A 23,857-nucleotide genomic window follows, 5' to 3' on the forward strand; every position below is an offset into this window, starting at 1 on the left:
AAAAATGCAGGATCAGTGTAGAGAGTTTAAAAAAAAAAAAAAGCCAAGGAAAATTCCTGTTAAAAACAGGGGTTTAGTCTGCACACATTTGCAAATACATGCGTAAGCTACAGGCCCTGCCAAGGGACCCCGTTACCTGTAGTTCCTACTTCTAACTTTTAAGAGGCTCCACAGTGGAAGAACATGCATTTTGACGGATAGAGGGCAGATGGGCTGGGCCCACCCCTCCTTAAAAGGTACAGGGGCACACTAAACACCCAGCATATAGCACTATGGACACAAAGTCATCAGTGTGGAGAATTTAGTGCAATGTCCTATGAAGAGCAGCTATTGCTCTGTTATACATAATGCCCAGGTGACGATTATGATACATATGACAAGGGACAATGATCAGTCTCCTCACCTCATGAAAAAAGGACAATGTCACTCCCCAACTTTAGATGCTGCCCATATTACAGAAACCATAGATATAGAGTGCACAATCAATTTACCATGATTAAAGTATCTTCATAAAATACCTAAATCACTAGACGGCACTGGCATTCATAAAAAAATAAACATATTAGTCACATTACAGGCACTATTTGTGAATGTGAAGGCTGAGATTTTTTCTCTTTTTTTTCTTTCCATGAAACAGACCCCACGTGTATATACAATGTACTTTGAGTTAATTTTAAATGGAACAGATATAAAATAATAAAAATATATACGATGAATCTACAGTAACAATTCTTTTGTTTTGTTGTGTTTTTTTTTCTTCATAGATTGTAAAAAAAAGAAATGTTTATGCAGGGCAAGATCACCAAAATGCATGGTTTGTCCTAAAATAGTAAAAACACACAGCTTTGTTGTGTTAAGAAATGGCAAATTAATTGCTCAAATCAATAGGCCCCTGACAAACATAAAAATTGCTCTTTTCCATAGTTAGTAGGGCTGCACGATATTAAAAAAAAAAAAAAAATCACATTGCCATATTTTTTTCCCAACTATATATATTGCAATATTTTTTTGCGGCGGATCCTCTTCGTCGCGCATTTTTAGTACTGATAAATGTTGTGAATGAGCGGTGAGCACCGTGAGCAGCGGCACAGCAAACCAATGACGTGTGACTGTGCAGGCACGTAGAACGTGCAGCCTTCTGACCATACAGGGTTAATGTTAATGTAGGGCAGTACTGCAGCCTTCTGATTGTACCATACAGGGTTAATGTTACTGTAGGGAAGTAGTGCAGCCATCTTTGTACCATACAGGGATAATGTTACAGTAGGGAAGTAGTGCAGCCTTCTTCTGATTGTACCATACAAGCCAGGGTTAATGTTACTGTAGGGAAGTAGTGCAGCCTTCGTACCATACAGGGTTAATGTTACAGTAGGGAAGCAATGCAGCCTTCCGATTGTACCATACAGGGCAGGCCAGGGTTAATGTTAATGTAGGGAGCTGGGGGGGGGGGGGGGGGGGGGGAGTATTACAGCAGGTTAAGAAGACAGTGTGGTGGAAGGCAGAGAAGTCGGGACTCACAGTGAGTTTCTAGAAGAACACAGCCAGCCTGAAATCCGTCCCCTGACATGTTCAGTCTGCCCTGGAGCTAGTTCTCCTGACTGAGCGGTGAGCGCCGTGAGTAGCGGCACAGCGAACCAATCACGTCGTGAGCATCGGCACAGCTAATCACGTGTGCAGGCACGCGTGATTGGTTCGCTGTGCCGCTGCTCAGGGCACGCTGCTCACCGCTCAGTCAGGAGAACTAGCTGCAGGGCAGACTTCTACTCACTGGGAGTCCCGACTTCTCTGCCTTCCACACTGTGTCTTCCATCGCATGTTCCGGCGATGTGACTATCGCCCACTCCCACAGCATAATGTCGATGTAAACATCGAATATCGTTCAGCCCTAACAGGTGTGACAGCTGAAAATGGTTAAAGGAGAAGTTCACCTTTTCTAACATGTCACATCCATTTTCAGGGTGTAACATGTTCATTCTGCAGCTGCCCCTGCCCCCCCGCCATGATCCCGGCTGTAATAGCAGACTGGAGATCTTCTCCCTAGGTCTGCTGCCACAATTGAAAAAAGCCGTGGCCTGCGGGCCTGTGAATTGGAAACTACAATTACCGGCTTTGGCAGCTGTCAGGTTGTAGTTCTCAATGAACTACCACGGAGCTGTTGAGCGCTCAGGTAGTCCCTCGAAAGTTCTTTTCAGTAACTGATTGCTTGTACGAGGTACGAGCACACAGCTTACACAGTCTGCAAGAGCCCTGCATATGTGAGTGCAATGCATCGCAGGCTCCCAATAAAATAAATAATAAATGCACTTTTTTTTCCTGCAAAAAAAAGAAGATGTGAATTTATTTTTTTTGGAAAGGTGAACCTTTAATCTAGTCATTTTTATATTTTGCATAGTTTGGCTTTAAATTGGATTGTGATCTATGTTTGGTGCACTAAATGATGTAGGGATATTTAAAAGGGTAAGAGCCCATTCACACAGGGGGCGACACGACTTGCACGGACTTCATATAATTGAAGTCAATGCAAGTCGCCTCCAGGTCGCCCCAAAGTAGTACAGGACCCTTTTTCTAAGTCGGAGCGACTTGTGTTGCTCCTATTAGAACCGGTCCTGTGCTAATCAATGGCAGGCGACCCACCGCGACTTGTCAGGCGATTCAAGTCACCTGACAAGTCGCGCTAGTGTGAATGGGGTCTAACTCCACTTTCGTGGGGAATAAAATCAACAAATAAAGAAAAAACAATATAGCGTATACAATTGCGACAAATCATATTGTGATTGAATGTCATTAAAAATTGCCTTTCCTTTTCAATCTGCAGCTGTTATAATTTTCTGAAATTTCAATGCAATATGTCTACCTGGAGCTGTTCTGTATACAGAATGTGTACTGACCCCCACCCCAGAAAACTGGATTTTTGACTTACCGTAAAATCCTTTTCTCTTAAGCTCATTGACAGACGCAGGACTGATATCTTGATATCCATAGGGTTATACTGCCCCCTACAGGAGTAGGACACTAGGCAGGAAAAAAGTTCTGGCCACACCTATGGGCAGTCCCAGGGGGTATATCCTCTCTCTCCCTGCATAGGATGTCAGTTATGTAACAAAGCAGTGTCAGAGACTCATACCAACCCAACTCAAAATAGAGGGGCGGGTACTGCGTCTGTCAATGAGCTTAAGAGAAAAGGATTTTACGGTAAGTCAAAAATCCAGTTTTCTCTGTCGCTCATTGACAGACGCAGGACTGATATCTTGATATCCGTAGGGACGTCCCAAAGCAGTGCCATAAATGAGGGGTGGGATATTAGAAATAAAATCCAAATCCAGAAGGCCAAAACAGAGCCAACCAGAAGAACAGACTCATTGAACCAAGCAGATGAGACCCACCTGAAAAAAAACAAAACCCCAGAGGTAGACCAAAGGTCCCCTCAAACAGCGGCCTGCAAAACCTTGCGGCCGAAAGAAGCATCCACCGATGCCAGCACATCGACCTTATAAAATTTTGTAAAGGTATGAACCGACGACCAGGTAGCCGCCTTGCAAACCTGAAGCACCGACGCCTGATGCGGAAGGCCCAGGAAGCACTAAGAGCCCGAGTAGAGTGCGCCTTAACAGGGAACGGAGGAACCCGACCCTTAATAGAATAAGCCTGCACCACCGTCTGTCTGATCCATCTGGAGATAGTCGCGGCAGACGCAGGCAACCCCTTTCTAGGGCCATCCGTGATCACAAAAAGTGAATCAGCCTTACGAAAAGAGTCAGTAGTAGCCAAGTACACCCTGATCGCCCGAACCACATCCAAGGAGTGTAACGCAAACTCCCGAGGATGACTGGGCTTAGGACACAGGGAAGGTAACACAATATCCTCATTCAAGTGAAAGTCGGAAACCACCTTAGGAAGGAAGGATGGATTCGGACGAAGAACCACCTTATCCATATGAACCACCAGATAGGGGAAACGACAGGACAACGCAGCCAGTTCCGACACCCTGTGTGCAGAAGTGATAGACACCAAAAAGGCCACCTTCTGGGATAAGGTAAGCAAGGGAATCTCCCTAATATTTTCAAAGGGAGGTTTCTGGAGAACCGACAACACCAAATTAAGATCCCAGGGCGGCAAGGGCGCGCGCACCGGAGGAGCCAGGTGCCGCACCCCCTGGATGAAGTTCCGCACCAAAGAATGAGCAGCCAGTGGCCTCTGGAAGAAGATCGCCAATTCTGAAACCTGACCCTTGATAGTGCTCAAGGCCAGCTTCTGCTCAACCCCCCGTTGCAGGAAGGCCAATATCCGAGCCACCGAGTAAGAACGTGGAGGAACCCCGAGGGACTCACCCCACGCGATCTAAGACTTCCATGTGCGATGATAGATCTTTCTGGAAGTCGCTTTCCTCGCTTTAATCAGAGTAGGAATAACTGAAACAGACAAACCCCTGTCCTTCAGCACCTGGCTCTCAACAGCCAAGCCGTCAAAGCCAGCGATCGTAAAGCAGGATGGAAGATCGGTCCCTGAGACAGCACAAGTCGCCAAGGAGCGTCCGCGACCAGCCTGACCAAGTCGGCGTACCAGGCCCGACGAGGCCAGTCCGGAGCCACAAGGATGACTGGAATTCCCTCCGCAACTATCCTGCGAAGAAGTTATGGCAGCAACGTGAAAGGAGGAAAGGCATACAGCAGCTGATACTGCCCCCACGGAGCAACCAGCGTGTCTGCGGCATCCGCCGAGGATCGCGGGAACGGGTTGCAAACCTCTGCACCTTCCTGTTGAGCCGAGATGCCAACAGATCCACGTCCGGGGTGCCCCAATGAAGGCACAACTGGTGAAACACCTCTGGATGAAGAGACCATTCCCCTTGATCCAAGGTCTGAAGGCTGAGAAAGTCCGCCTGCCAATTTTCCATGCCCGGAATGTGAACTGCGGAAAGAGCCGGAACAAACCGTTCCACCCAATGAAGAATGCCGGCCACTTCTAAGGCCGCCAGAACACTCTTGGTGCCCCCCTGGTGATGGACATAAGCCACGGCCGTGGCATTGTCCGACTGAATCCGAACCGGGTAGCCCCGAAGATGCTCGATCCAGTGAACCAGGCAAAACCTGATCGCTCTCAGTTCCAACACATTTATTGGCCACCTGGAATTCTTCCAGGGACCAGAGCCCCTGAGAAGCCAGAGACTCCCTGGTCCGCTCGCTCATCCGGATCCGATTGTCCAGGGAATCGGGATTCCGGTTCTATTTGAGAAGAATCTCCTTTTGGAGAGTCCGCGTATGAAACTGAGCTTGCGGAGACTCCGTACCGAGGAGCAGGTCGTCCAGGTAGCCCAGGACCGATATGCCCCGCTGCCGCAACAGCACCAGAACTGGGGCCAAAACCTTTTTAAAAACCCGGGGAGCAGAAGCGAGACCAAAGGGTAACGCCACAAACTGATAATGGTCCTCTCCCACAGCAAAGTGCAGAAACCGCTGGTGTCCTGCGTAAATGGGAGCATGAAGATAGGCATCCTTGATGACTATGGACGCCAGAAAATCCCCCTGATGCAGGGAGGCCACCACTGTGCGAATGGACTCCACTCCTTGTTGCATCAGGTCCTGCACTGCCCCCAACAGAGCCGTTAGGCGATTCGGGACAGTTGCATATTGGAAGGGAAGAACCGCACCGGTGGAAGCGATCGAAACTCGATCTTGTATCCCGACCGTATGACCTCCCTGGAGAGCCACGGGTTCAGGAACCGGCGAAGACCCCCCCCACCCCTAATATGGGTGGGGGCGCACCTTCAGGCTGAAGCGGTCTTATCCTCAGGTCTGGAAGGAATGTATTTTTGCTTACCAGACCAGGGTCTCTTGAAACCCCCCGGGTGGGCTTTGAAGGGCTTCGCCTTGTCACCCGCCCCGGAAGAGCGAAAAAACTTCTTGTGAGCTGAAAAGGAAGGTCCCTGTCTGCGACGAGGTTCCTTACCCTTATTAGCCTGTGGTAGAAAGGTGCTCTTGCCCCCAGCGAGATCCTTGATAATCTCATCCAAGGTAGCACCAAACAGGCGATCCCCCTGAAAAGGGAGATCAGTCAAGGCTTTTTTGGAAGCCTGATCCGCCGACCAGGACTTCAACCATAGCATGCGCCGGAGGACCACCGCCGAGATCGACACACGCCCCAGCAATGGAGCAGCGTCCAGTGCGGCGTCACAAACTGTAGCCCCTGCACCATTTGCTCCACCAACTCCGCCACAGCAGGGGGGAGACTTCTCCCCTCCAGATCATGGCGTAACAGCTTGGCCCATTCCGTCAACGTCTGTAAAACCAGAGCAATGGTAGGAAACCAGCGGATCCACCGAAGGTGGCACCGTCCATTTTTTAAGGAGGAACTCTTCAAACGGGTAGCGCCTAGCAATCCGTTTGGGCATCCCTGGGGGTCGTTTTGGACGGACCCACTCCTTCTTAATGATATCGTCAAAGCATTTGGGAAAAGGAAACACCTTCGCCACCCTGGAGGGCTTGCGAGTGCCAAAGGCAACTTCCGTATGAGCTGCATCCGCAGGTGCAACCTCCAGTTTTAGGGTCTCCCGGACAGACACAATCAGTGCGTCCACTAGTGCCTTGTCTTGCGCTATATCGGAGGCAGAGAGGTCATCCTCACTATCAGACGAGACGGGGCGCGAGACAGCAGCCCCAGAGGAGGAACCTGCAGCAGCAGCGACTGGCTCAGGATCAGAATCTGAGGCATCAGACAAGACAGGGGTAGGCGGGGGTCGCTTTTTAGCCCCCCGTCCCTGGCAGGCTGTCATGGTCTTACCTTCTTGCTGTTCTCCTTCGTTTGACATGTGCTGGCGGCCATCTTGGTTTCTGGGTTTCTTGTAGCCTCCCACCCTGCGGCTCCTCCTTCCCACTGGGAGGAGCTGGATGCCTAGCTCATATATATAGGAGGTCTGTGGCTTCAGTTCCTTGCTTGGTCCTCCTGTGTTCACATGCTTCTAAGACTGCTGCTGCTCCTGGTCCCTGATCCTGGCTTCGTCTGACTACCCTGCTGGTTCCTGATCCTGGCTTCGTCTGACTACCCTGCTGGTTCCTGATCCTGGCTTCGTCTGACTACCCTGCTGGTTCCTGATCCTGGCTTCGTCTGACTACCCTGCTGGTTCCTGATCCCGGCTTCGTCTGACTACCCTCCTGGTTCCTGACCTCTGGCTTCGCAAGGACTCTGCCTCGGTTTCGCCATCCGTTTGGACTTTTGCTTTACAGCTTGATTTTCAATAAAGCCTTCTTATTTTCACTTATCTGTTGTTGTACGTCTGGTTCATGGTTTCGTGACACAGGCCACCTCCACCCGGGACACAAATGACTCCAGGACCGCCGAAGCGCATCAATGGTGAGCGGAGAATCAGAGGCCCCTGCGGCCACCTCGAGGGGATCAGGTGGTGTCACATGTGCAGCAGGGTCCATGGCAACACCAGGGGAACCCGTCAGCAAAGTATGACAAAATTTAAAAAAATTTGAGACAGCGTGCCTCGAGACCCCCGCAGAGAGTGAGAGACCCCCAAAAGGCTCACCACACGATGCACCAGAGTTCAAAAGGACTGCTCTCAGCGTTGTCTACATCAGTGGTCCTCAACCCTGGTCCTCAGGGCCCACTAACAGGCCAGGTTTGCAAGATAACTGAAATAAATCCCAGGTGATATAATTTGCTGCTCAGTGATTGCAGTACTCTAGTCTGTATCTCCCCAAGGTAATACTTAAAATCTGGCCTGTTAGTGGGCCCTGAGGACGGGAGTTGAGGACCACTGGTCTACATGACAAGTCCTGTGGAGCAACCTTCCCGGGTCTAGGGAGGGGCTCCGCCCCCTCACATGCCCTCAGTAACTCCCACAGCTGCCCAGCTCTGCAAACAAAACGAGCTGGGTGTACCAAGATGGCCACCCCCATGAGCCACATGAGGGACTCTATACAAATGGCAGCCCTGAGCACTGCTGTGGGAAGGGGGGTCCCCACATCTACTAACAGACAATCCATCGGCAGGTAGGCCCTGGGAAGCCAGGGAGGAAGCCCCCCGCACAACAGCCGTCCGCACTCGGGACCCCCCCACCCCCTTAGCGGCTTGCATGAACGGTTATCCACCACACACACACACAGACAAACACCCCCCCGTAGGGGGGAAGGGAGGGGGGAGAGGAACACCACAGGGGGAGGGTGCACAGGGGAACCCAGATTAGTGTGGGTCCAACCGTCCCAGGGAGGGGCTCGGGTCCACCCCAGAGTCAGCCATGAGGAGCAGGGGGGAAACATTTACTCACCATACCGGAACAGAGCGGGCGCCACTCCAGACAAAACCCCTCGCCTAGTGGGGGGGTGTCGGCCAAAGGAGACGCTGCGACTCGGCCGTCGACCGGTTGTATGCGACTCGGCGGGACATTTAACCCGCGGCCAGTCCCCGTCCAGAGGGACTATGTCGCGGCTGACCAAGCGCGGAGCTAGGGCCTGCACGCACTCGTAGGCCGGCTGGGGTGACCACTGGATCTCAACATCCAGCCCGTCTCCCAGATCCGGCATAATTGCTTGAAGATCTCACAGGAACAACTGGAGAAAAAAGCCAACTAAAAAAAGATTTATCTAAAAAAGCTTGCCAGGACCAGAGATCCCAGCAAGGAACTTAGGTCCTTACTCCTGACTAGGCAGAAAAAAACTGACATCCTATGCAGGGAGAGAGAGGACATACCCCCTGGGACTGCCCATAGGTGTGGCCAGAACTTTTTTCCTGCCTAGTGTCCTACTCCTGTAGGGGGCAGTATAACCCTACGGATATCAAGATATCAGTCCTGCGTCTGTCAATGAGCGACAGAGAAACATAATTTCCTGCTAGTGTGATTGGGCTCACCAATTTTCCCACAATTCTGCCTAAGATACAAGTCAGATTTCTGGCATCCACTGCAACAAAAATGTGATTTATGGTGAGATACTCCCAATAGGAACACGTCTAAAAGGGATGCAGGCCCAGTAGCTTTCCTCAGAGCTCTGCAGCTGCCACAGCTGATCGATAATTATGAAACCACTCCCATTTGACCCACTCAGGACAGATGAACAAACAATGATTTCTTCAGAATAACAAAAGGTAGAAATCTGCAACAAAGCTTGTTAAAATCCTTGTAATATACAGAGATCACCCAGAGGGGAATGTTTTATTCTCAATAAAAGTGGAGTTACGCTTTAAGTTTTTAACTGCATGTAAACCAGACCTTGGTGCCAATACTGCTTTAACAGTAGTAAATTCAATATGTAGTGTGAAAGATGCTACCTGAGGGTGATTGGTCCACTAGATAGGACTCGCAACAAGAAGTCCCCCTCTGTGTCCCTGAGGAAAGTGCTGGGTATAACCAGGTAATATCCAGGAGAAAGCTCACAACGCAGGTGAAGCTGTCGATCATAGGAATGTGAGGAGGTGCCAGCAACAACAGGTGATAATACGGTCTTCTGCAAGTTAAAACGATGTTTTTCCACCTACAAAGAAAATTAGATATATTACCAAAAACCTAGTTTCATAAATTTACAAACTGCTTATTTAATATACAGTGCTCAGCATAAATGAGTACACCCCTTTTGAAAAGTAAGATTTTAATCAATATCTCAAAAAAACACAAGAACAATTTCCAAATTTTGACAAAACTGGGTTTTATAGAACATTTGTTTAGCACATTACATGAAAGTATAATAATATAACTTAGATTCCAAAATCTTCAGTTTTATTCAAAACACAAACATGGAGGACTCGTCCTTTAACAAGAGATCATCTAACAAAAGATCATCTAACAAGAGATCATCTAACTACCACACAAAAAAAATGTCCTGTGCACAGGACAGTTAAATCCAGGTCAAGTACCTTGGTAAAAGCTTGGGGGGGGGGGGGGCAAAGCTGCTGGAAAGCAGCAAAAAGATCTACCCACCACGATATAGGGAAGGAGAGTGCAAACTCCAGTTTGTAGCCCCTGGAAATGGCACTCTGGACCTATGCATTGAATGACACTTTTGGGACCAGAAGGCTGACAGACATGAGGGTGTTACATTATTGGGAAGAGGCCTTGGATAAAGCCCTGGTTGGTTTGAAGGGTCATGTCTTGTTATGAAACTACATTTCTAACTTAGACTTGGAATTGAAGGATTGAAGGGATGAATGCTCAGGGTAGAAAACATACTAATAGGAAGTGTATTTCCTCTTTTTCTGGGAATGGAAAGTACTCTTGCCCCCAAGGATCTTCTTGATGCATTCATCCAAGGAGGGGCCAAACGTTGGAGGAGCCCTTAGTTTCAAAGGGTAACCGCTGAAAACGTTTCTTACGTGGAAGCTCAGCTGACTAGCACTTAAACCAAAGAGTCCTGTGCATGTGCATAGAGAGAAGACTTACCTTAAGAGGATAAGTCCTTAAGAGGATAAGTCCTTAAGAGGATAAGTCCTTAAGAGGATAAGTCCTTAAGAGGATAAGTCCTTAAGAGGATAAGTCCTTAAGAGGATAAGTCCTTAAGAGGATAAGTCCTTCTGACGCGTTTCCACACAAGGGGTTGTCTACCTCCAGTCCAAGTAGACGACCCCTTGTGTGGAAACGCGTCGGAAGGAGCTGGTCGCGCTGTCATTTTGTCACGATACCGTTCTGCAGCTTGTTGCATCTTTTTAACTTGGATTGCTGTAAGTGTATTTGCCTATATTGAATTTGGTTTTAAAAGATAATGCACTATTAGTCCTTTTCTTTCTTTTGGGAATGCATCCTTGGGCCATTTCATCTTGAGCCGCACCAAGTTTTTTTCTGGATGCTGTGGGTGGATGTGATCTGGAGGATCCTCAAGGAGAGTGCTCCACCTCTTCGGTCCTGCTAACATGGGATCATCTACCTACTTTGCTTGAAGTTTTTACCTCCATCATCTCTGGTAAGAGTCCATCTTTATCACTGGGCGTTATTTTATTATCACATTGTCAAGTTTATTTGGAGGCTCTGTTTTGTCTAACACATGGTAAGAGGCCATTCACTACGTTGGAATTTAAACACAATCACCATCTAAATGTGGACTCGCCACTGAACATATTATTTGCACATGTTTGATTATGGACTTTAATTGATAAACTGTATTTTGTTTACACATGATTCTGAAGTCCTCCAATTTTGTGCACTATTTTTGCACCTAAAAGATTTGATTGTTTTACACATTAATATTGTTGGTTTACTATTGAAGCGCATTACTATCCACTTTCACCCTGTGCTATAGGTTTAAAGGGAAGCTGGAGTAACAATGAATATACCCGGTTCTGGCTTCACCCTCCATGATGGTCATAGCCCTGGAACAGAGGAACAGAGCTCTGCTGCAAGCATACAACAGACCTTGATCTGAAATGCATCCTGCAACTAACTCAGCACGTTGCAATATTTACCAAGGGGACCAAAACAGCAGGATCCAGGGAGTGGAAGAAACTCTACTGGCCGGTCCCACATCTTTCATCTGGCATAAATTCCAACAAGGCACTGCTTTATGAGGAGCTGCAGTGGCTATGGTGAAACAGGAATCTTGACAGAAAAAGAATGTTGATGAAAGATATAGATAGAGAGCGCAAGAGAAACAAAAACCTCCATAAAAGATGGTAGGCTTCTCTTAATAGAAAGAAGGCCATCACTTAAGGACACTAGCGAAAAAGAAAAAAAAAACACAACAAACACTGAGGCAAGCTGGGAGTGCGAGGGGTTATAAAGGGGTGTGCCTGCAGCTCTCATATTTTCTGGCAAGCATCTATTCACCTGAAAGTAGCTGCATATAAACAAGTCATAATGGTTAAGAGCCTGTGTCCTATGAATGTACTATATGATAACAATGCCAAAATGCAATATTTTTTCTTTATTTATAAAGAACCCTTCGGTGATTTCTCATACTTACCCTCCAGACATGAAATCCAATAGCATACAGAGGAGTACTTTTCGAAATCATAATTCTTGACTGGTTCCAGTGTGTACCATCAGCAGATGATTTTTCACTTTGTGGCCTTTGCATAAGTGCCAGATACACCTCACTTTGCTCCCTAACAACCAACCAGAATTTAGGGTTGTCCGCGAAACTGACATTATTGCGGGATCCACCTGCAGTATGACCTTTGACCCAGGAACCATATAACTGCTGAGTGTGGAGCAATGGACATTCTGTAACACAAGAAATGCACATGTAGGTACCATAAAACAAATACAGCAATTGCTGCATATAGGATACATCCAATATATTAAAAACATCATGACTAATGTCAGTCGCTGGTTTTAAAACATGGTATTTCCCAGTTCACTCTTTGTGGAAAACAAGGGAAAGGCAGCTAAAGATAAAGCATACTAACAGGGAAACATGGAGTGCGTAAGGCAAATTCAGACTAGAATACTCATTGATTTCCTGTATTTGTGACCTGTAAATTTAAACAAACTCAAGACATGTGAAGAAAAATTAGTGAGACCCTAATACTATTTAGTAAACACTAAATATACTACATGTCTGTTCTCCCCTGCATCAAGATTTACCAGGGCTCTTCATATGCAGGCTGGGTATGTGTACTGTGCAATATGTCCCTTTTCTGCTTGATGTATTAGCAGTCACTGTCACACTTCCAAAGTACACTTGACTTACTGGTGGCTGCATGAAAAAGCAAGGATTCTAAAGAAGATGAATTTAGGACTATTGATCCTATATTACAACCAATTTAGCAAAAGGTGTTCGCAGATCACCAACCAAAAATGAATGGGGTGGATTCAACTGCTATGCCTGTAAAAAAAAAGCAGTAGGTATTCTTTGTTTCTTTTATGCCAAAGTTTAATTTTCACCTTAACCACTTGCCGACCAACCGCTGTGTATATACTGCGGCAAAGTGGCGCTATTGCGCAAAATGGCATACCTGTACGTCGTTTCATTTGCTAACCACTAGATAGCGCCATTGCACCGCCGGAGGCGCCATCGCGCTGTGATTGGCTAGCGGGGATTTCAATCAACAGGTCTGACGGACCAGATGACAGCCGCCCACCCACGATCATTCCCGGGAGAGGCAGAACATCAATCTGCCCATGTAAACAAGGCAGATTGCCATACTGCAAGGGGACAAGATGGAGATCTTGTGTTCCTGCTAAACAGAAACTTGGATCTGTGTCTTCCCCCAATTAGTGCAACCCTCCCACAGTTAGTAAGCACACCCTAGGGACACCCAACCCGTTGATCACCCCTGATCTCCCCAAAAAGTGTCAAAAGTTAGATGTCTGATTTGTCCATCGCAATGTCGCAGTCCAGCTTAAAAAAAAAATAATAATAATAAAAATTCCATAAAAATATTGCCTCGTTTGTAGACCCTATACTTTTTGCTCAAACCAATCAATTTACACCTATTGAGATTTTTTTATTTATTTTTTTTTTTTTTACAAAAAATATGTAGCAGAATATATATTAGCCTAAATTAATGGAAAAAAATAGATTTTTAAATTTTTTTATTTATTAGCTGTGTTTTATAGCAGAAAGTAAAAAAATATTGTGTTTTATTTTCAAAATTAAAGTTAACGCTTTTTTGTTTATAGCGCAAAAAAAAAAAAAAAAAAAAAAAGCGCAAAAAGGTGATCAAATACCACCGCCAAAAAAAAAAAAAAGAAGCTATATGTGTGGGGAAAAAAAGGACATCAATTTTATTTGGATACAACGTCGCATGACCGCGCAATTGTCAGTTAAAGTAACGTAGTGTCGTATCGCAAAAAATGGGCTGGTCATTAAGGGTGTTCAATCTTCCGGTCCGGTAATTCTAAGCCATAATTGATTTTTTATTTTTAATAAGCAAGTTATACTCACCAGCTCTGTACAATAGTTTTGCACAGAGTAGCCCTGACTCTCTTCTGGGGTCCCCCGCCGCCATTCCTCTTTAGCAAGTGCTGGTGACATCAACCGGTGACCCAGACCCTCTGTTTACCTTAGCAGTAGGGCCGAATGACAGCTCCATAAAGAAGAAAAAAGAAAGAAGAAGAGAGTCGGCAATTACATTTAAAGCCGGGCAATGATAGTAAGGGCCGCCAAGTGAGGGAGCCTGGCTGTACACTAGACTTGATTCAAATAATTTGAATCAGTTTAGTGAAATGATTTGAATCATTGAATCAACTCACTTCCTCCAAGCTAAGATTACGGATCACGAACTTCAGTCCTGTGATACATTCAGTACAATCAGCTGAGCATAATAATTGTTAAGTAACTATTTTGCTGTTGTAAGGTATATAACAATAACCGTTCTATAATCTCTGCAATACAACAAAAATAGTAATTAATCATTGTATACAGACAGATACCTTGAATATACAAAAACATAATTAACATAAACATAAATACAAACAATTATAGCTTGTTCTGGCACACCAAAAACATGAAAAAATAAAAGTTTAAATGGATCCTGACCTGAACAATGAAAAACATTACCTGCTCCTATTTTAAGTTGAAATTTAAAAACATGATTTATGAAACTTTATTACTAGAAAGTGAAGTATGTCTTTCAGTTATTGTTTGTTTCTGCTTTGAGAATATTTGTTGGCATGGTACCGATGTGGCCATGATGCAGAGACGGCGTTTCATGATTTCAAAAAGTGAAAGTAAAAATCGGTTTAAATTTTCCTTCCACCAACTCAGTGGGTTTTCCTCTATGTAGTAGTGGCATGCTCACTTGCAAGTTGGCAATGTGCACTTGGCAAGTGCACATCCACTTGATTTTGGACCATGTCTGCTGCAGTTTCAAACTCCTGCCTGATTGTAGACATAGGTCTGGAACCAGGGGTCCCAAGGTGACTGGACTGAATGGTTGGCTGAACAGATTGACCCCCTTGGTGCTTCAGGCTCTCCGTTTCTTCCTTATATTTAACAGCACATATTTATGATGATTTCCTTTGTTTGAAGCACTGACCATCTTTTGTAAAACCACAATTTTTATATCTGGGATCGAGCAGCGTTGCCTCCAGTACCACACCCAAATCACCATTTACCTTGCCCATTTAACTTGACACTTCATCTGCCAGCAAAATATTTTTCATTTTTAAACGATGTCCAGCCATCAGTGATACAAGAAATGTAGGCCAAATGATGAACAGCTTAACTGACTTCTTCTAATTTCTTGTCATATAGATCAGACAAACTGTTTGAGAGTCTTCCTACTTGGTGGCTCATAATACGGATAAGGCATAGAAAGTAACCTTCTATATTACCTTTTGAGAGATCCATTGCCATATGCGCTATATTTCTCTACTTTTTTTTTTACTGCCCAGTATGCCTTATGCACATGTGCTGTCCCACTGTTTATGGTTGCCATTGTGGCCTGTGTTCATTATGACAAGTTTTTATGTTCTTAACCACTTAAGCCCCGGAAGATTTTACCCCCATTCCGACCAGGGTTTTTTTTGCGATTTTTTACTGCGTGAATTCAACGGACAATTGCGCGGTCGTGCGGCGCTGTACCTAAACGAATTTCACGTCCTTTTTTTCCCACAAACAGAGCTTTCTTTTGGTGGCATTTGATCACCTGTGCGATTTTTTGATTATGCGCTATAAACAAAAAAATAGCGTAAATTTTGCAAAAATAACAATATTTTTCACATTTTTTTTATATGAAATTCCCCAAAAAAAAAAAAATGTAAAAATCAAAATTTTTTAACATTTTCGGCCAATTTGTTTTATGCTACGTATGTTTGGTAAAAAAAAAAAAAAAAAAAAAAAAAAAAAAAAAATCGCAAAAAGTGTATTTTGATTGGTTTGCGCAAAAGGTATCGCGTTTACTAACAAAGGGAAAGATTTTTGTCATTTTTGGTGTTTTTTTTTTTAACGAGTAATGGCGGCGATCTGCGATTTTTTTTGCGGTACTGCGACATTGCGGCGGACAGATCCGACCCTTGACTGACATTTTTGGGGTTACCAGTGACATTACTGCAGTAATCAGTGCTATACATATGCACTGTTACTGTAAAAATGACACTGGCAGGGAAGGGGTTAACTGTATTGGAGAGGGAGGGGTTAAGTGTGTCCTAGGGGCGTGTTTCTAACTGTAGTGGGACAGGTCTCCTATTGTAAAAACAGAGATCAATGGTTCTACATAGTAGAACCGTCTGATCTCCATTTTTACACAGGGGAGAATGACAGGCGGCTTGTTTACATAAGCCGCCCGCCTTTCTCCCGCTCTACCGACGATCGTAGTGTGACTGGCGGACTTCAGGTCCGCCGGTCACACGCGCGGACTCCTCCGTGAACGAGCCTCATCGGGGCGCACGCTCGACCGCTATTGGCTCACAAACCCGTCACAGGCTAGTGACGTATATATACGTCACTTTGGCCGGGGCTGACCGCCGCAGTATATCTACTTGCGGCGGTCGGCAAGCGGTTAAATTTGTTTCATTTTAACTGTTGATGATTGTCACCCTGTTTTTGAAAACTTAAAAATTATTGCAAATGAAAGTAACCTTCTAAATTCTGGGCTTCAACCATGTTAAATGTCTACTTTGATGCGCTTGGAAACCAGCAATGGTTTCACAGTAAATCCAGTCATTTTGCATTGTTTTTACTGCTGGGGGGTGCTGAGCTTTCAGTAGAACAGAAAGGTTAAACAACTTCACTTGCAGTGAAACAGGAGGGTTGAACAATTCCTCACAAACCAATGTTTTAGTGGTCATTACCTGGAAATATACGCATACTTTAAAACTGGGATTATTGGCGTATCGTAAAATCCATTTCTCTGATGTTCACTAGCGGACAAAGCTCCTGATCTTCTTGACCATTGGGTTATACTGCCCCTACAGGAGTAGGACTCTAGGCAGAAAAAGAACTTGACTACGCCTATGGGCAATCCCAGGAGGTATACCCCCCCCCCCTCTCTACGATAGGTACTCCGTTTTGTTACATCAGTGTCAGAAGTATTACAACTCCATAGAGGGGTTGGTGCTGTGTCCATCAATGAACATCAGAGAAATGGATTTTATGGTAAGCCAAATATCCCATTTTCCCTTTCGTTCATTGACGGATACAGCTCCTGATCTTCTTGACCATTGGGACGTCCCAAAGCAGTGTCAAACATGTGGGGGGTGGGAACAGCAAGAAAAAATTCCCAAGGGTAAACTGATTTTCATCTCCAAAGTCGTGTTTTTACGAGTTTCATTGACATTAATTATCGGATGTTTCAGGTGCAAATGTCTTCTTAAATTTGAAGTGGGTGAGCTCTTTGCAAACAGCACAGTTGAGCATATTTTGCATTTTACTTTGTCTGGCACTGTTCAAATAAAGTGATCCCGCACTGTATCTCTTAAAGACAGGACTTTAAATTTAAACAGTAACCTGTTACTAGAGAATCCTGTGTGCTGTGATGATGCAGTTCAGAGACTCTCTAGGTCAGTGGTGGCGAACCTTGGCACCCCAGATGTTTTGGAACTATGTTTCCCATGATTCTCAACTACACTGCAGACTGCATGAGCATTATGGGAAATGTAGTTTCAAAACTTCTGGGGTGGCAAGGTTTGCCATCACTGCTCTAGGTCAGTGGTTCTCAATTCCGGTCCTCGGGACCCACTAACAGGCCATATTTTAAGTATTACCTTGGGGGATGCAGACTAGAATACCACAATCACTGAGCAGCAAATGAAATCACCTGTGATGTAATTTAGTTATCTTGAAAACCTGGCCTGTTGGTGGGTCCCGAGGACCGGAGTTGAGAACCACTGCTCTAGGTTATCCACTAAAAAAAAAAATACATGAAGGTGAATTGGTAAAGGAATTGCAAAATCTAGGCCAAAGCAGCTGATTTGGAAAAAAAAAAGTTGATTAGGAGAATAATTCCTGACTGACTGTAATGGTCTAGATTTAGCAACTAGCAAGTCCCTTATCAATTCAGCCTTTCTGCTGACTCAAAAACATAGCCCGTGATCCAATACTGAATCATTGTGAGCTCTCTAGGCTGCGAGTCATTCATAGACTGAAAAGTCATGCTGCTGGTTTATACACAATCCAGAATCATTGTGTGCTCTCTGCGATTTATTCAGAGACTTTTCACAGTAGCTCATGAATCTTATGTGCTCTGATGACTCATTCATAGACTAAAGAGTAAAGCCCCGTACACACGTACCGATCGTCGGCCGAACGATCGGCCGTCTTTTGTCCAGGGCTGTCGTGTCTGTTGAAAACTGCAAAAGACTGCACACGAATTTTGTTGGCCAACAACAGCCGACTGCAGAAGTGGTGTCATGTGATGGTTAACTTTCCTGGTCTTTTTTCTTTTCTGAACATGCCCAGTCTTGCAAATTTGCCGATTTTTCGGCCGAATTCTGTACTGACTGGCGAACAATCGGCCGTTCTGGTGTTGGCCAACAAAAATTTTAATGCTTGCACGACAGATTCTTTTCGGCCGAAAGTGCGCTGTCGGCTGTCGGAAGCATCATACTAACAAGCCTACAATCGGCCGATCGGTCGTCGGCCGAATCTTTACGGCCAACAATCGGTACGTGTGTACGGGCCTTAAGGCCCCTTTTACACAGGGGAGTCCGTCGGTGGACTCCGTTTTTCTCAGCGGGGGATCGATCCGCCGATCAAGCAGATGGCTGCTCTGTCTCCGCACTATGTGCGGAGACAGAGCTGTCAGGTCCCCGCTGTTCTCTATGGGGGAATCGGATGGGAACGGACCGTCTGTCCGTTCTCATCCGATCCGATGGACAGATGGAAAATAGGGTTTCCATACGTCCAGATTTGACGGATCGGATGTCAGCGGACATGTCTCCGCTGACATCCAATGCCCCATAGAGATGCATGGGGCATCCGTTCAGATCCGCCTGAAAAACGGACAGGCGGATCTGAATGGTCTGCCTGTGTGAAAGGGGCCTTAAGCTGCTGGCTCACACACACAGCTCATGTTACAAAACATGTGTGCTCTCTGAGTCATTGAGTCATTTACAGACTCAGTCTTGCTGCTGCCTGCCTCACACACAGACCGCTCATCGTTCAAAAGAGAATTTGGCGTGCTCTGTGATTAATTCAGACTTGGAGTCTTGATGGCTTACACAGCTAATCATGTTATAGCTCATTTTGCAAATCATGAGCTGAGGCTGCTATTTTCAGCTCCCTCCCTACTCATCCTGAAATGAGAGGATCCTGGACAATGAATTGAAATGGATTCAGTTTCATAATTCAAACTTTGCAGTGAGTGGATACACAGATTCCATTCAGTGATCCAGTAGCGAAGCCTACTGTACACAATGCTCTTCTCCTCTGGCTCTCTTCTTGCGCACACAGCCCCCATTCTTTGTCTGCAATATGTGCACTGAAAAACGGACATACGGAATGCTCTTGTGAAAGAAGCCTAATGATGGGTTCCTCAGTAAGACAAAGGAGGTTACACCACATTATGTGGCTATCACTCTGGGGACAACACAGCCTACAAACAGCTTTCTAGCTTTTATATCTGGACAATGGACATTCTATAACCACATTATCTCACCTGTCCAAATGCTTTGTATGTGCTCCATCTCATCAATGGGAAACGACATAATAACTTCATTAAACTCTTGCAGAAATTCTTCTCTCTCTACCCAGAATTCCCCATCTTGAAGACCATAAAGAAACTTATCACTTTCTGACTTGTCCATTAAGGCCCATTTATCACCTCTAAAGAAAAAGGCAGAGTAAAATTTACTTTGGAAATTCAGTGTTACCACAGGTTACCTAGCAAAGTTGCTGGTTTCATAAACCACATTTTATGATACAGACATTAAAGTGTAAGTTTAATACACAAGTCCTTACAGCTAAATAGCCATAAGATGCAACTACACAAAGCCAACAGCACCGTGGTCACAGCAGAGCTATGGTGGCTTTATTTTGTGTCAAAATCTGTCTTTGCTACATATTTCGACACGTTATCAATTTATGCTAACAAAATAATCTAACTTTATAGGTTACATTCTGTCACAGATTGGAGATCCCTTTCCACTAGGAGTAGAGTGGCTGACCAAGACTTAGCTGTAGCAACTGAGAAGACTGTGGAGAAAGGCACAATGTAAGGCCAAAGAGCTCAGTGTGCCCACTAATTTAGTAGGGATATGAGTCCTGAGAAGAAACAAGGCACTGAGTCTACAGTACTGCCTGGTCTCCACCAGAGCTTCTAGGGGTGGAGATGTCATGATGCAGGTGACACCCAGATTAGTCCTCTGACTCACCCAAGTAGGCTGCAACTGACAGCAGATAAAAGTCCCTTACAGTGCTGGTGCACTGCATTGATGCGACAGTAGGAAACACAGGGCCTGTTCACACCACCTGTGATGCGCGAAAAACACACGTTTCCCACACCACACAGTTACACTCTGCCATCCTTAGACACGCATCGGTGCCATTATTAATGACACGCTCATGCATCTGGCAAACACGTTTGCATTCATGGCCACCAAATTACATGGTACCACAGTACCAAGATAAGATAGAAGATAGATATGATATACTTTATTGTCATTGTATACATACTACAAAATGTATCAGGATACTCTTTTCATATACCAAATATAACAAATTCCTAAAATGTTGCACCTAGTGGGGTTATGGACAATACAGTCCTAGGGGAAATAAAAAAAAAACTATACTTTGTGATTTGTGTGCGTTTTAAGTGTCTTATATCTTTTTCCTGATGGCAACACAACAAACACACTGTACCCCGGGTGGGTTGGATCACTACTAATAGCTTTTGCCAGCTTTTTTAATCGGCTGGAATATGCTGTGTCCAAATCTGGTAGCTCTGTTCCTATGATCCGCTGTGCTTTTTTCACCACACGAGACAGGCACTTCTTACCCTCCACGATGCAGCGGTCATACCACACTACGGCGCAGTGGAGAAGAATACGTTCAATAGTACAATGACAGGGATTGACCAGTAGCCGTAAGGGCAATCCAGCCTGCTTCAGTATCCAAAGGAAAAACTCTCTGCTGTGCTTTTTTTACTAGAAAAAAAATTGATTTTTGTACTTACTGTAAAATCCTTTTCTCTGAAGTCCATTGATAGATGCAACTCCATATCTTCTTAGACCATTGGGTTATGCTCCTCCCATCAGGAAAAGGACACTAGGCAGGAAAAAGCTCTACCAGGCATATGGGGCTGTCCCTGCAGGCATAACCCCGCACACTCTGCTACAGCTTCCAGTTTCGTTGCAAGCACTATTTAGAAGACAAAAACCCAATTTCACTCATAAGTAGAGGGGTGGGTGCTGCGTCTGCCAATGGAGTTCAGAGAAAAGGATTTTACAGTAAGTACAAAAATTCAGTTTGCTCTATCGTCCATTGACAGACACAGCTCCATATATTCTTAGACCATTGGGATGTCCCAAAGCAGTATATGCATGAGGGGTGGGAAAAACAAACGCAAAGAATAACGTAATTCCACAAGGGCTAAAATTAGCCAACCAGGTAACATGGAGCTCCACCAGGAACAACTGGATCTCACCTAGAAAAACATACACCCTCAAAGAGAACAAAAAAGGTTCTCTCTCCTAAAAAGAAGCCTGCAAAAAGGCCAAAAGAGGCATTCAAGGATGCCAACACATCTACTTTGTAGAAATTTGTAAACATATGCAAAGACGACCAAAGTTGCCGCCTTGCAAACTTGCATCACTGACGCCTGATAGCGAAAAGCCAAAGAGCCACTCAGCGCCCTAGTAGAATGCGCCTTAACAGGGAAAGGAGGAACCTGATCCTGCAATGAATAAGCCTAAACAACCGTCTGCCTGATCCATCTGGATATGGTCGCAGCAGACGCAGCCAATCCTTTACGAGGTCCCTCGATAAAAACAAAAAGAGCATCTGATTTATTGAAAGACTCAGTGGCCACCAGGTAAACCCTGATCACCTGAACTACATCCAAAGAATGCAAAGCAATTTCCTTGGGATGCTTGGAACAAAGGCAGCACAATATCTTCATTCAAATGAAAATCAGACACCACAGGAAGAAAAGACTGATCAGGTCGTTCGGAGTATCACCTCATCTTTGTGGACCACCAAGAAAGGTGAGCGGCAGGACAACGCCGCAAATTCAGACATTCTGCGGGTAGAAGTGATAGCCACAAAAAGGCAACCTTCTGAGACAATGAAAGCAGAGAAATCTCCCGAATGTTCTCAAAAGGAGGCTTTTGAAGAACAGAGAATGCCAAACTCAGATCCCACGGAAGTAGGGGGGGATCCATATGGCGCACTCCCTGAATGAAAGTGCGAATCAAGGCATGCGTAGCTAATGGGCGTTGGAAATATATAGCTGATGCTTGCCTTTGATAGTGCCCAAAGCCAACTGCTGTTCAACCCCTTTTTGCAGAAAGGCCAAAACCCTAGCTACTGTAAACAAGCGAGGGTGCACCTTTAATAATTCACACAATGAAATGTACGATTTCCACGCAAGATGATAGATCTTCCTGGAAGTCGACTTCCTGGCCTTCAGTAGCGTAGGAATCACAGAGTCAGAAAGACCTCTATCTCTCAACACGCCGTTAAAGCCAGGGACTGTAAAGCAGGATGGAAGATCTGCCCTTGAGACAGCAGATCCTCCCTGAAAGGAAGTCTCCAAGGAGCATCGGCAACCAACCTCATCAGGTCTGTGAACCAAGATTGGCGAAGCCAGTCTGGGGCCATCAGAACGACCGGAATCCCTTCCACCTCTATCCTGCGTAGAAGCCTCAGCAGGAGTTTCGGCGGAGGGAAGGCATAAATCAGCCGATACTGACCCCAAAAAGCCACCAGTGCATCTGTGGCGTGGGCCAGAGGATCCCGAGACCTGGCTATGAACCTCTGAACCTTCCTGTTGAGACAAGAAGCAAACAGATTGACCTCGGGTGTCCCCCCCCCCCCCAGACACACAGGAGATGAAACACCTCCGGGTGTAGGGACCACTCCCCTTGATCCAACATCTGACGACTCAGGTAATCCGCTTGCCAGTTCTCCACACCTGGAATGTGTACTGCAGAGAGGGCTGGAACAAACATTTCCACTCAAGCCAGAATCTCAGCTACCTCCCTGGTCACCAAAAACTCTTAGTGCCCCCCTGATGATTGATGTAAGCCACAGCCGTGGCATTGTCTGATTGAATCCGAACCAGACAGACAATCTCGCAGAGGAGTCCACCATTGGCTCAGACAAAGCTATTGCTCTGAGCTCTAAAACATTGATCGTAATTTTGACTCTTCTTACTGTCCAGGTTCCCTGGGCACAGAGCTTTCCCAGCACCCCGCCCCAGCCTGACAGGCTGGCGTCCGTGGTCACCACCATCCAAAACAATGGCAGAAAGGACTTGCCCTGGCTTAGTACTGGCGACTGAACCACAACAGAGCAGACTGTGTTGTGGCTCAACCGCATCACATTGTCCAAGGACTTCGGATCCTTGTTCCATTTGACAAGAATCTCCCTTTGTAAAGGTCAAACTGAGCAAATGAACTGCCTTGAAGGTTGATACCATCAGACCCCAAGCCCGCATGCAAATCCGCAGAGAGGACAGATAGTTTGCCAACAGGGACCAAATCGCCCCCTGCAACCTCTGCGGCTTGTCCAGGGGAAGAAATACCCTCACCAAGGCGGAATCCAGAGTCAGGCCCAGATAATCCAGTCTCAATGAAGGTATCAGGGCGGATTTCTTGAAAATGATATTCCACCCGAACTTTTGCAGGGTTCTGACAGTGATCGACAGATTACCCAACGGGGCTGAATGAGAGTCCGCTCTCAAAATAAGATCATCCAGATACCCCAGTACCACCACAATCCCCTGTTGGTGCAGCAATGCCAACTCCGGGGGCCAGTACCTTGGTAAAAGCCCTGAGAGCGGAGGCGAGACCAAAGGGTAAAGCTCCTCTGCTACGGCAAAGTGAAGAAAC

The 23,857-nt window shown here is 45.7% G+C and overlaps 1 protein-coding gene across 1 annotated transcript in view; it reads right to left on the reverse strand.

Moving 5' to 3' along the window:
* Positions 1 to 23,857, reverse strand: part of CAPN10 (calpain 10) — an 84,319-nt gene that overhangs the window by 14,411 nt on the left and 46,051 nt on the right. Inside the window, exons 6-8 of the mRNA XM_082252572.1 lie at positions 19,465 to 19,631; positions 11,886 to 12,145; positions 9,268 to 9,470 (exon numbers count right to left, since the gene is read on the reverse strand). Coding sequence (XP_082108698.1) covers positions 9,268 to 9,470; positions 11,886 to 12,145; positions 19,465 to 19,631 — 630 coding nt within the window. The remainder of the gene's footprint in view (positions 1 to 9,267; positions 9,471 to 11,885; positions 12,146 to 19,464; positions 19,632 to 23,857) is intronic.

This window comes from Pelophylax lessonae, assembly GCF_965119305.1.
Source record: "Pelophylax lessonae genome assembly, chromosome: 3".
In the NCBI taxonomy this organism is placed as follows: Eukaryota; Metazoa; Chordata; class Amphibia; order Anura; family Ranidae; genus Pelophylax; species Pelophylax lessonae.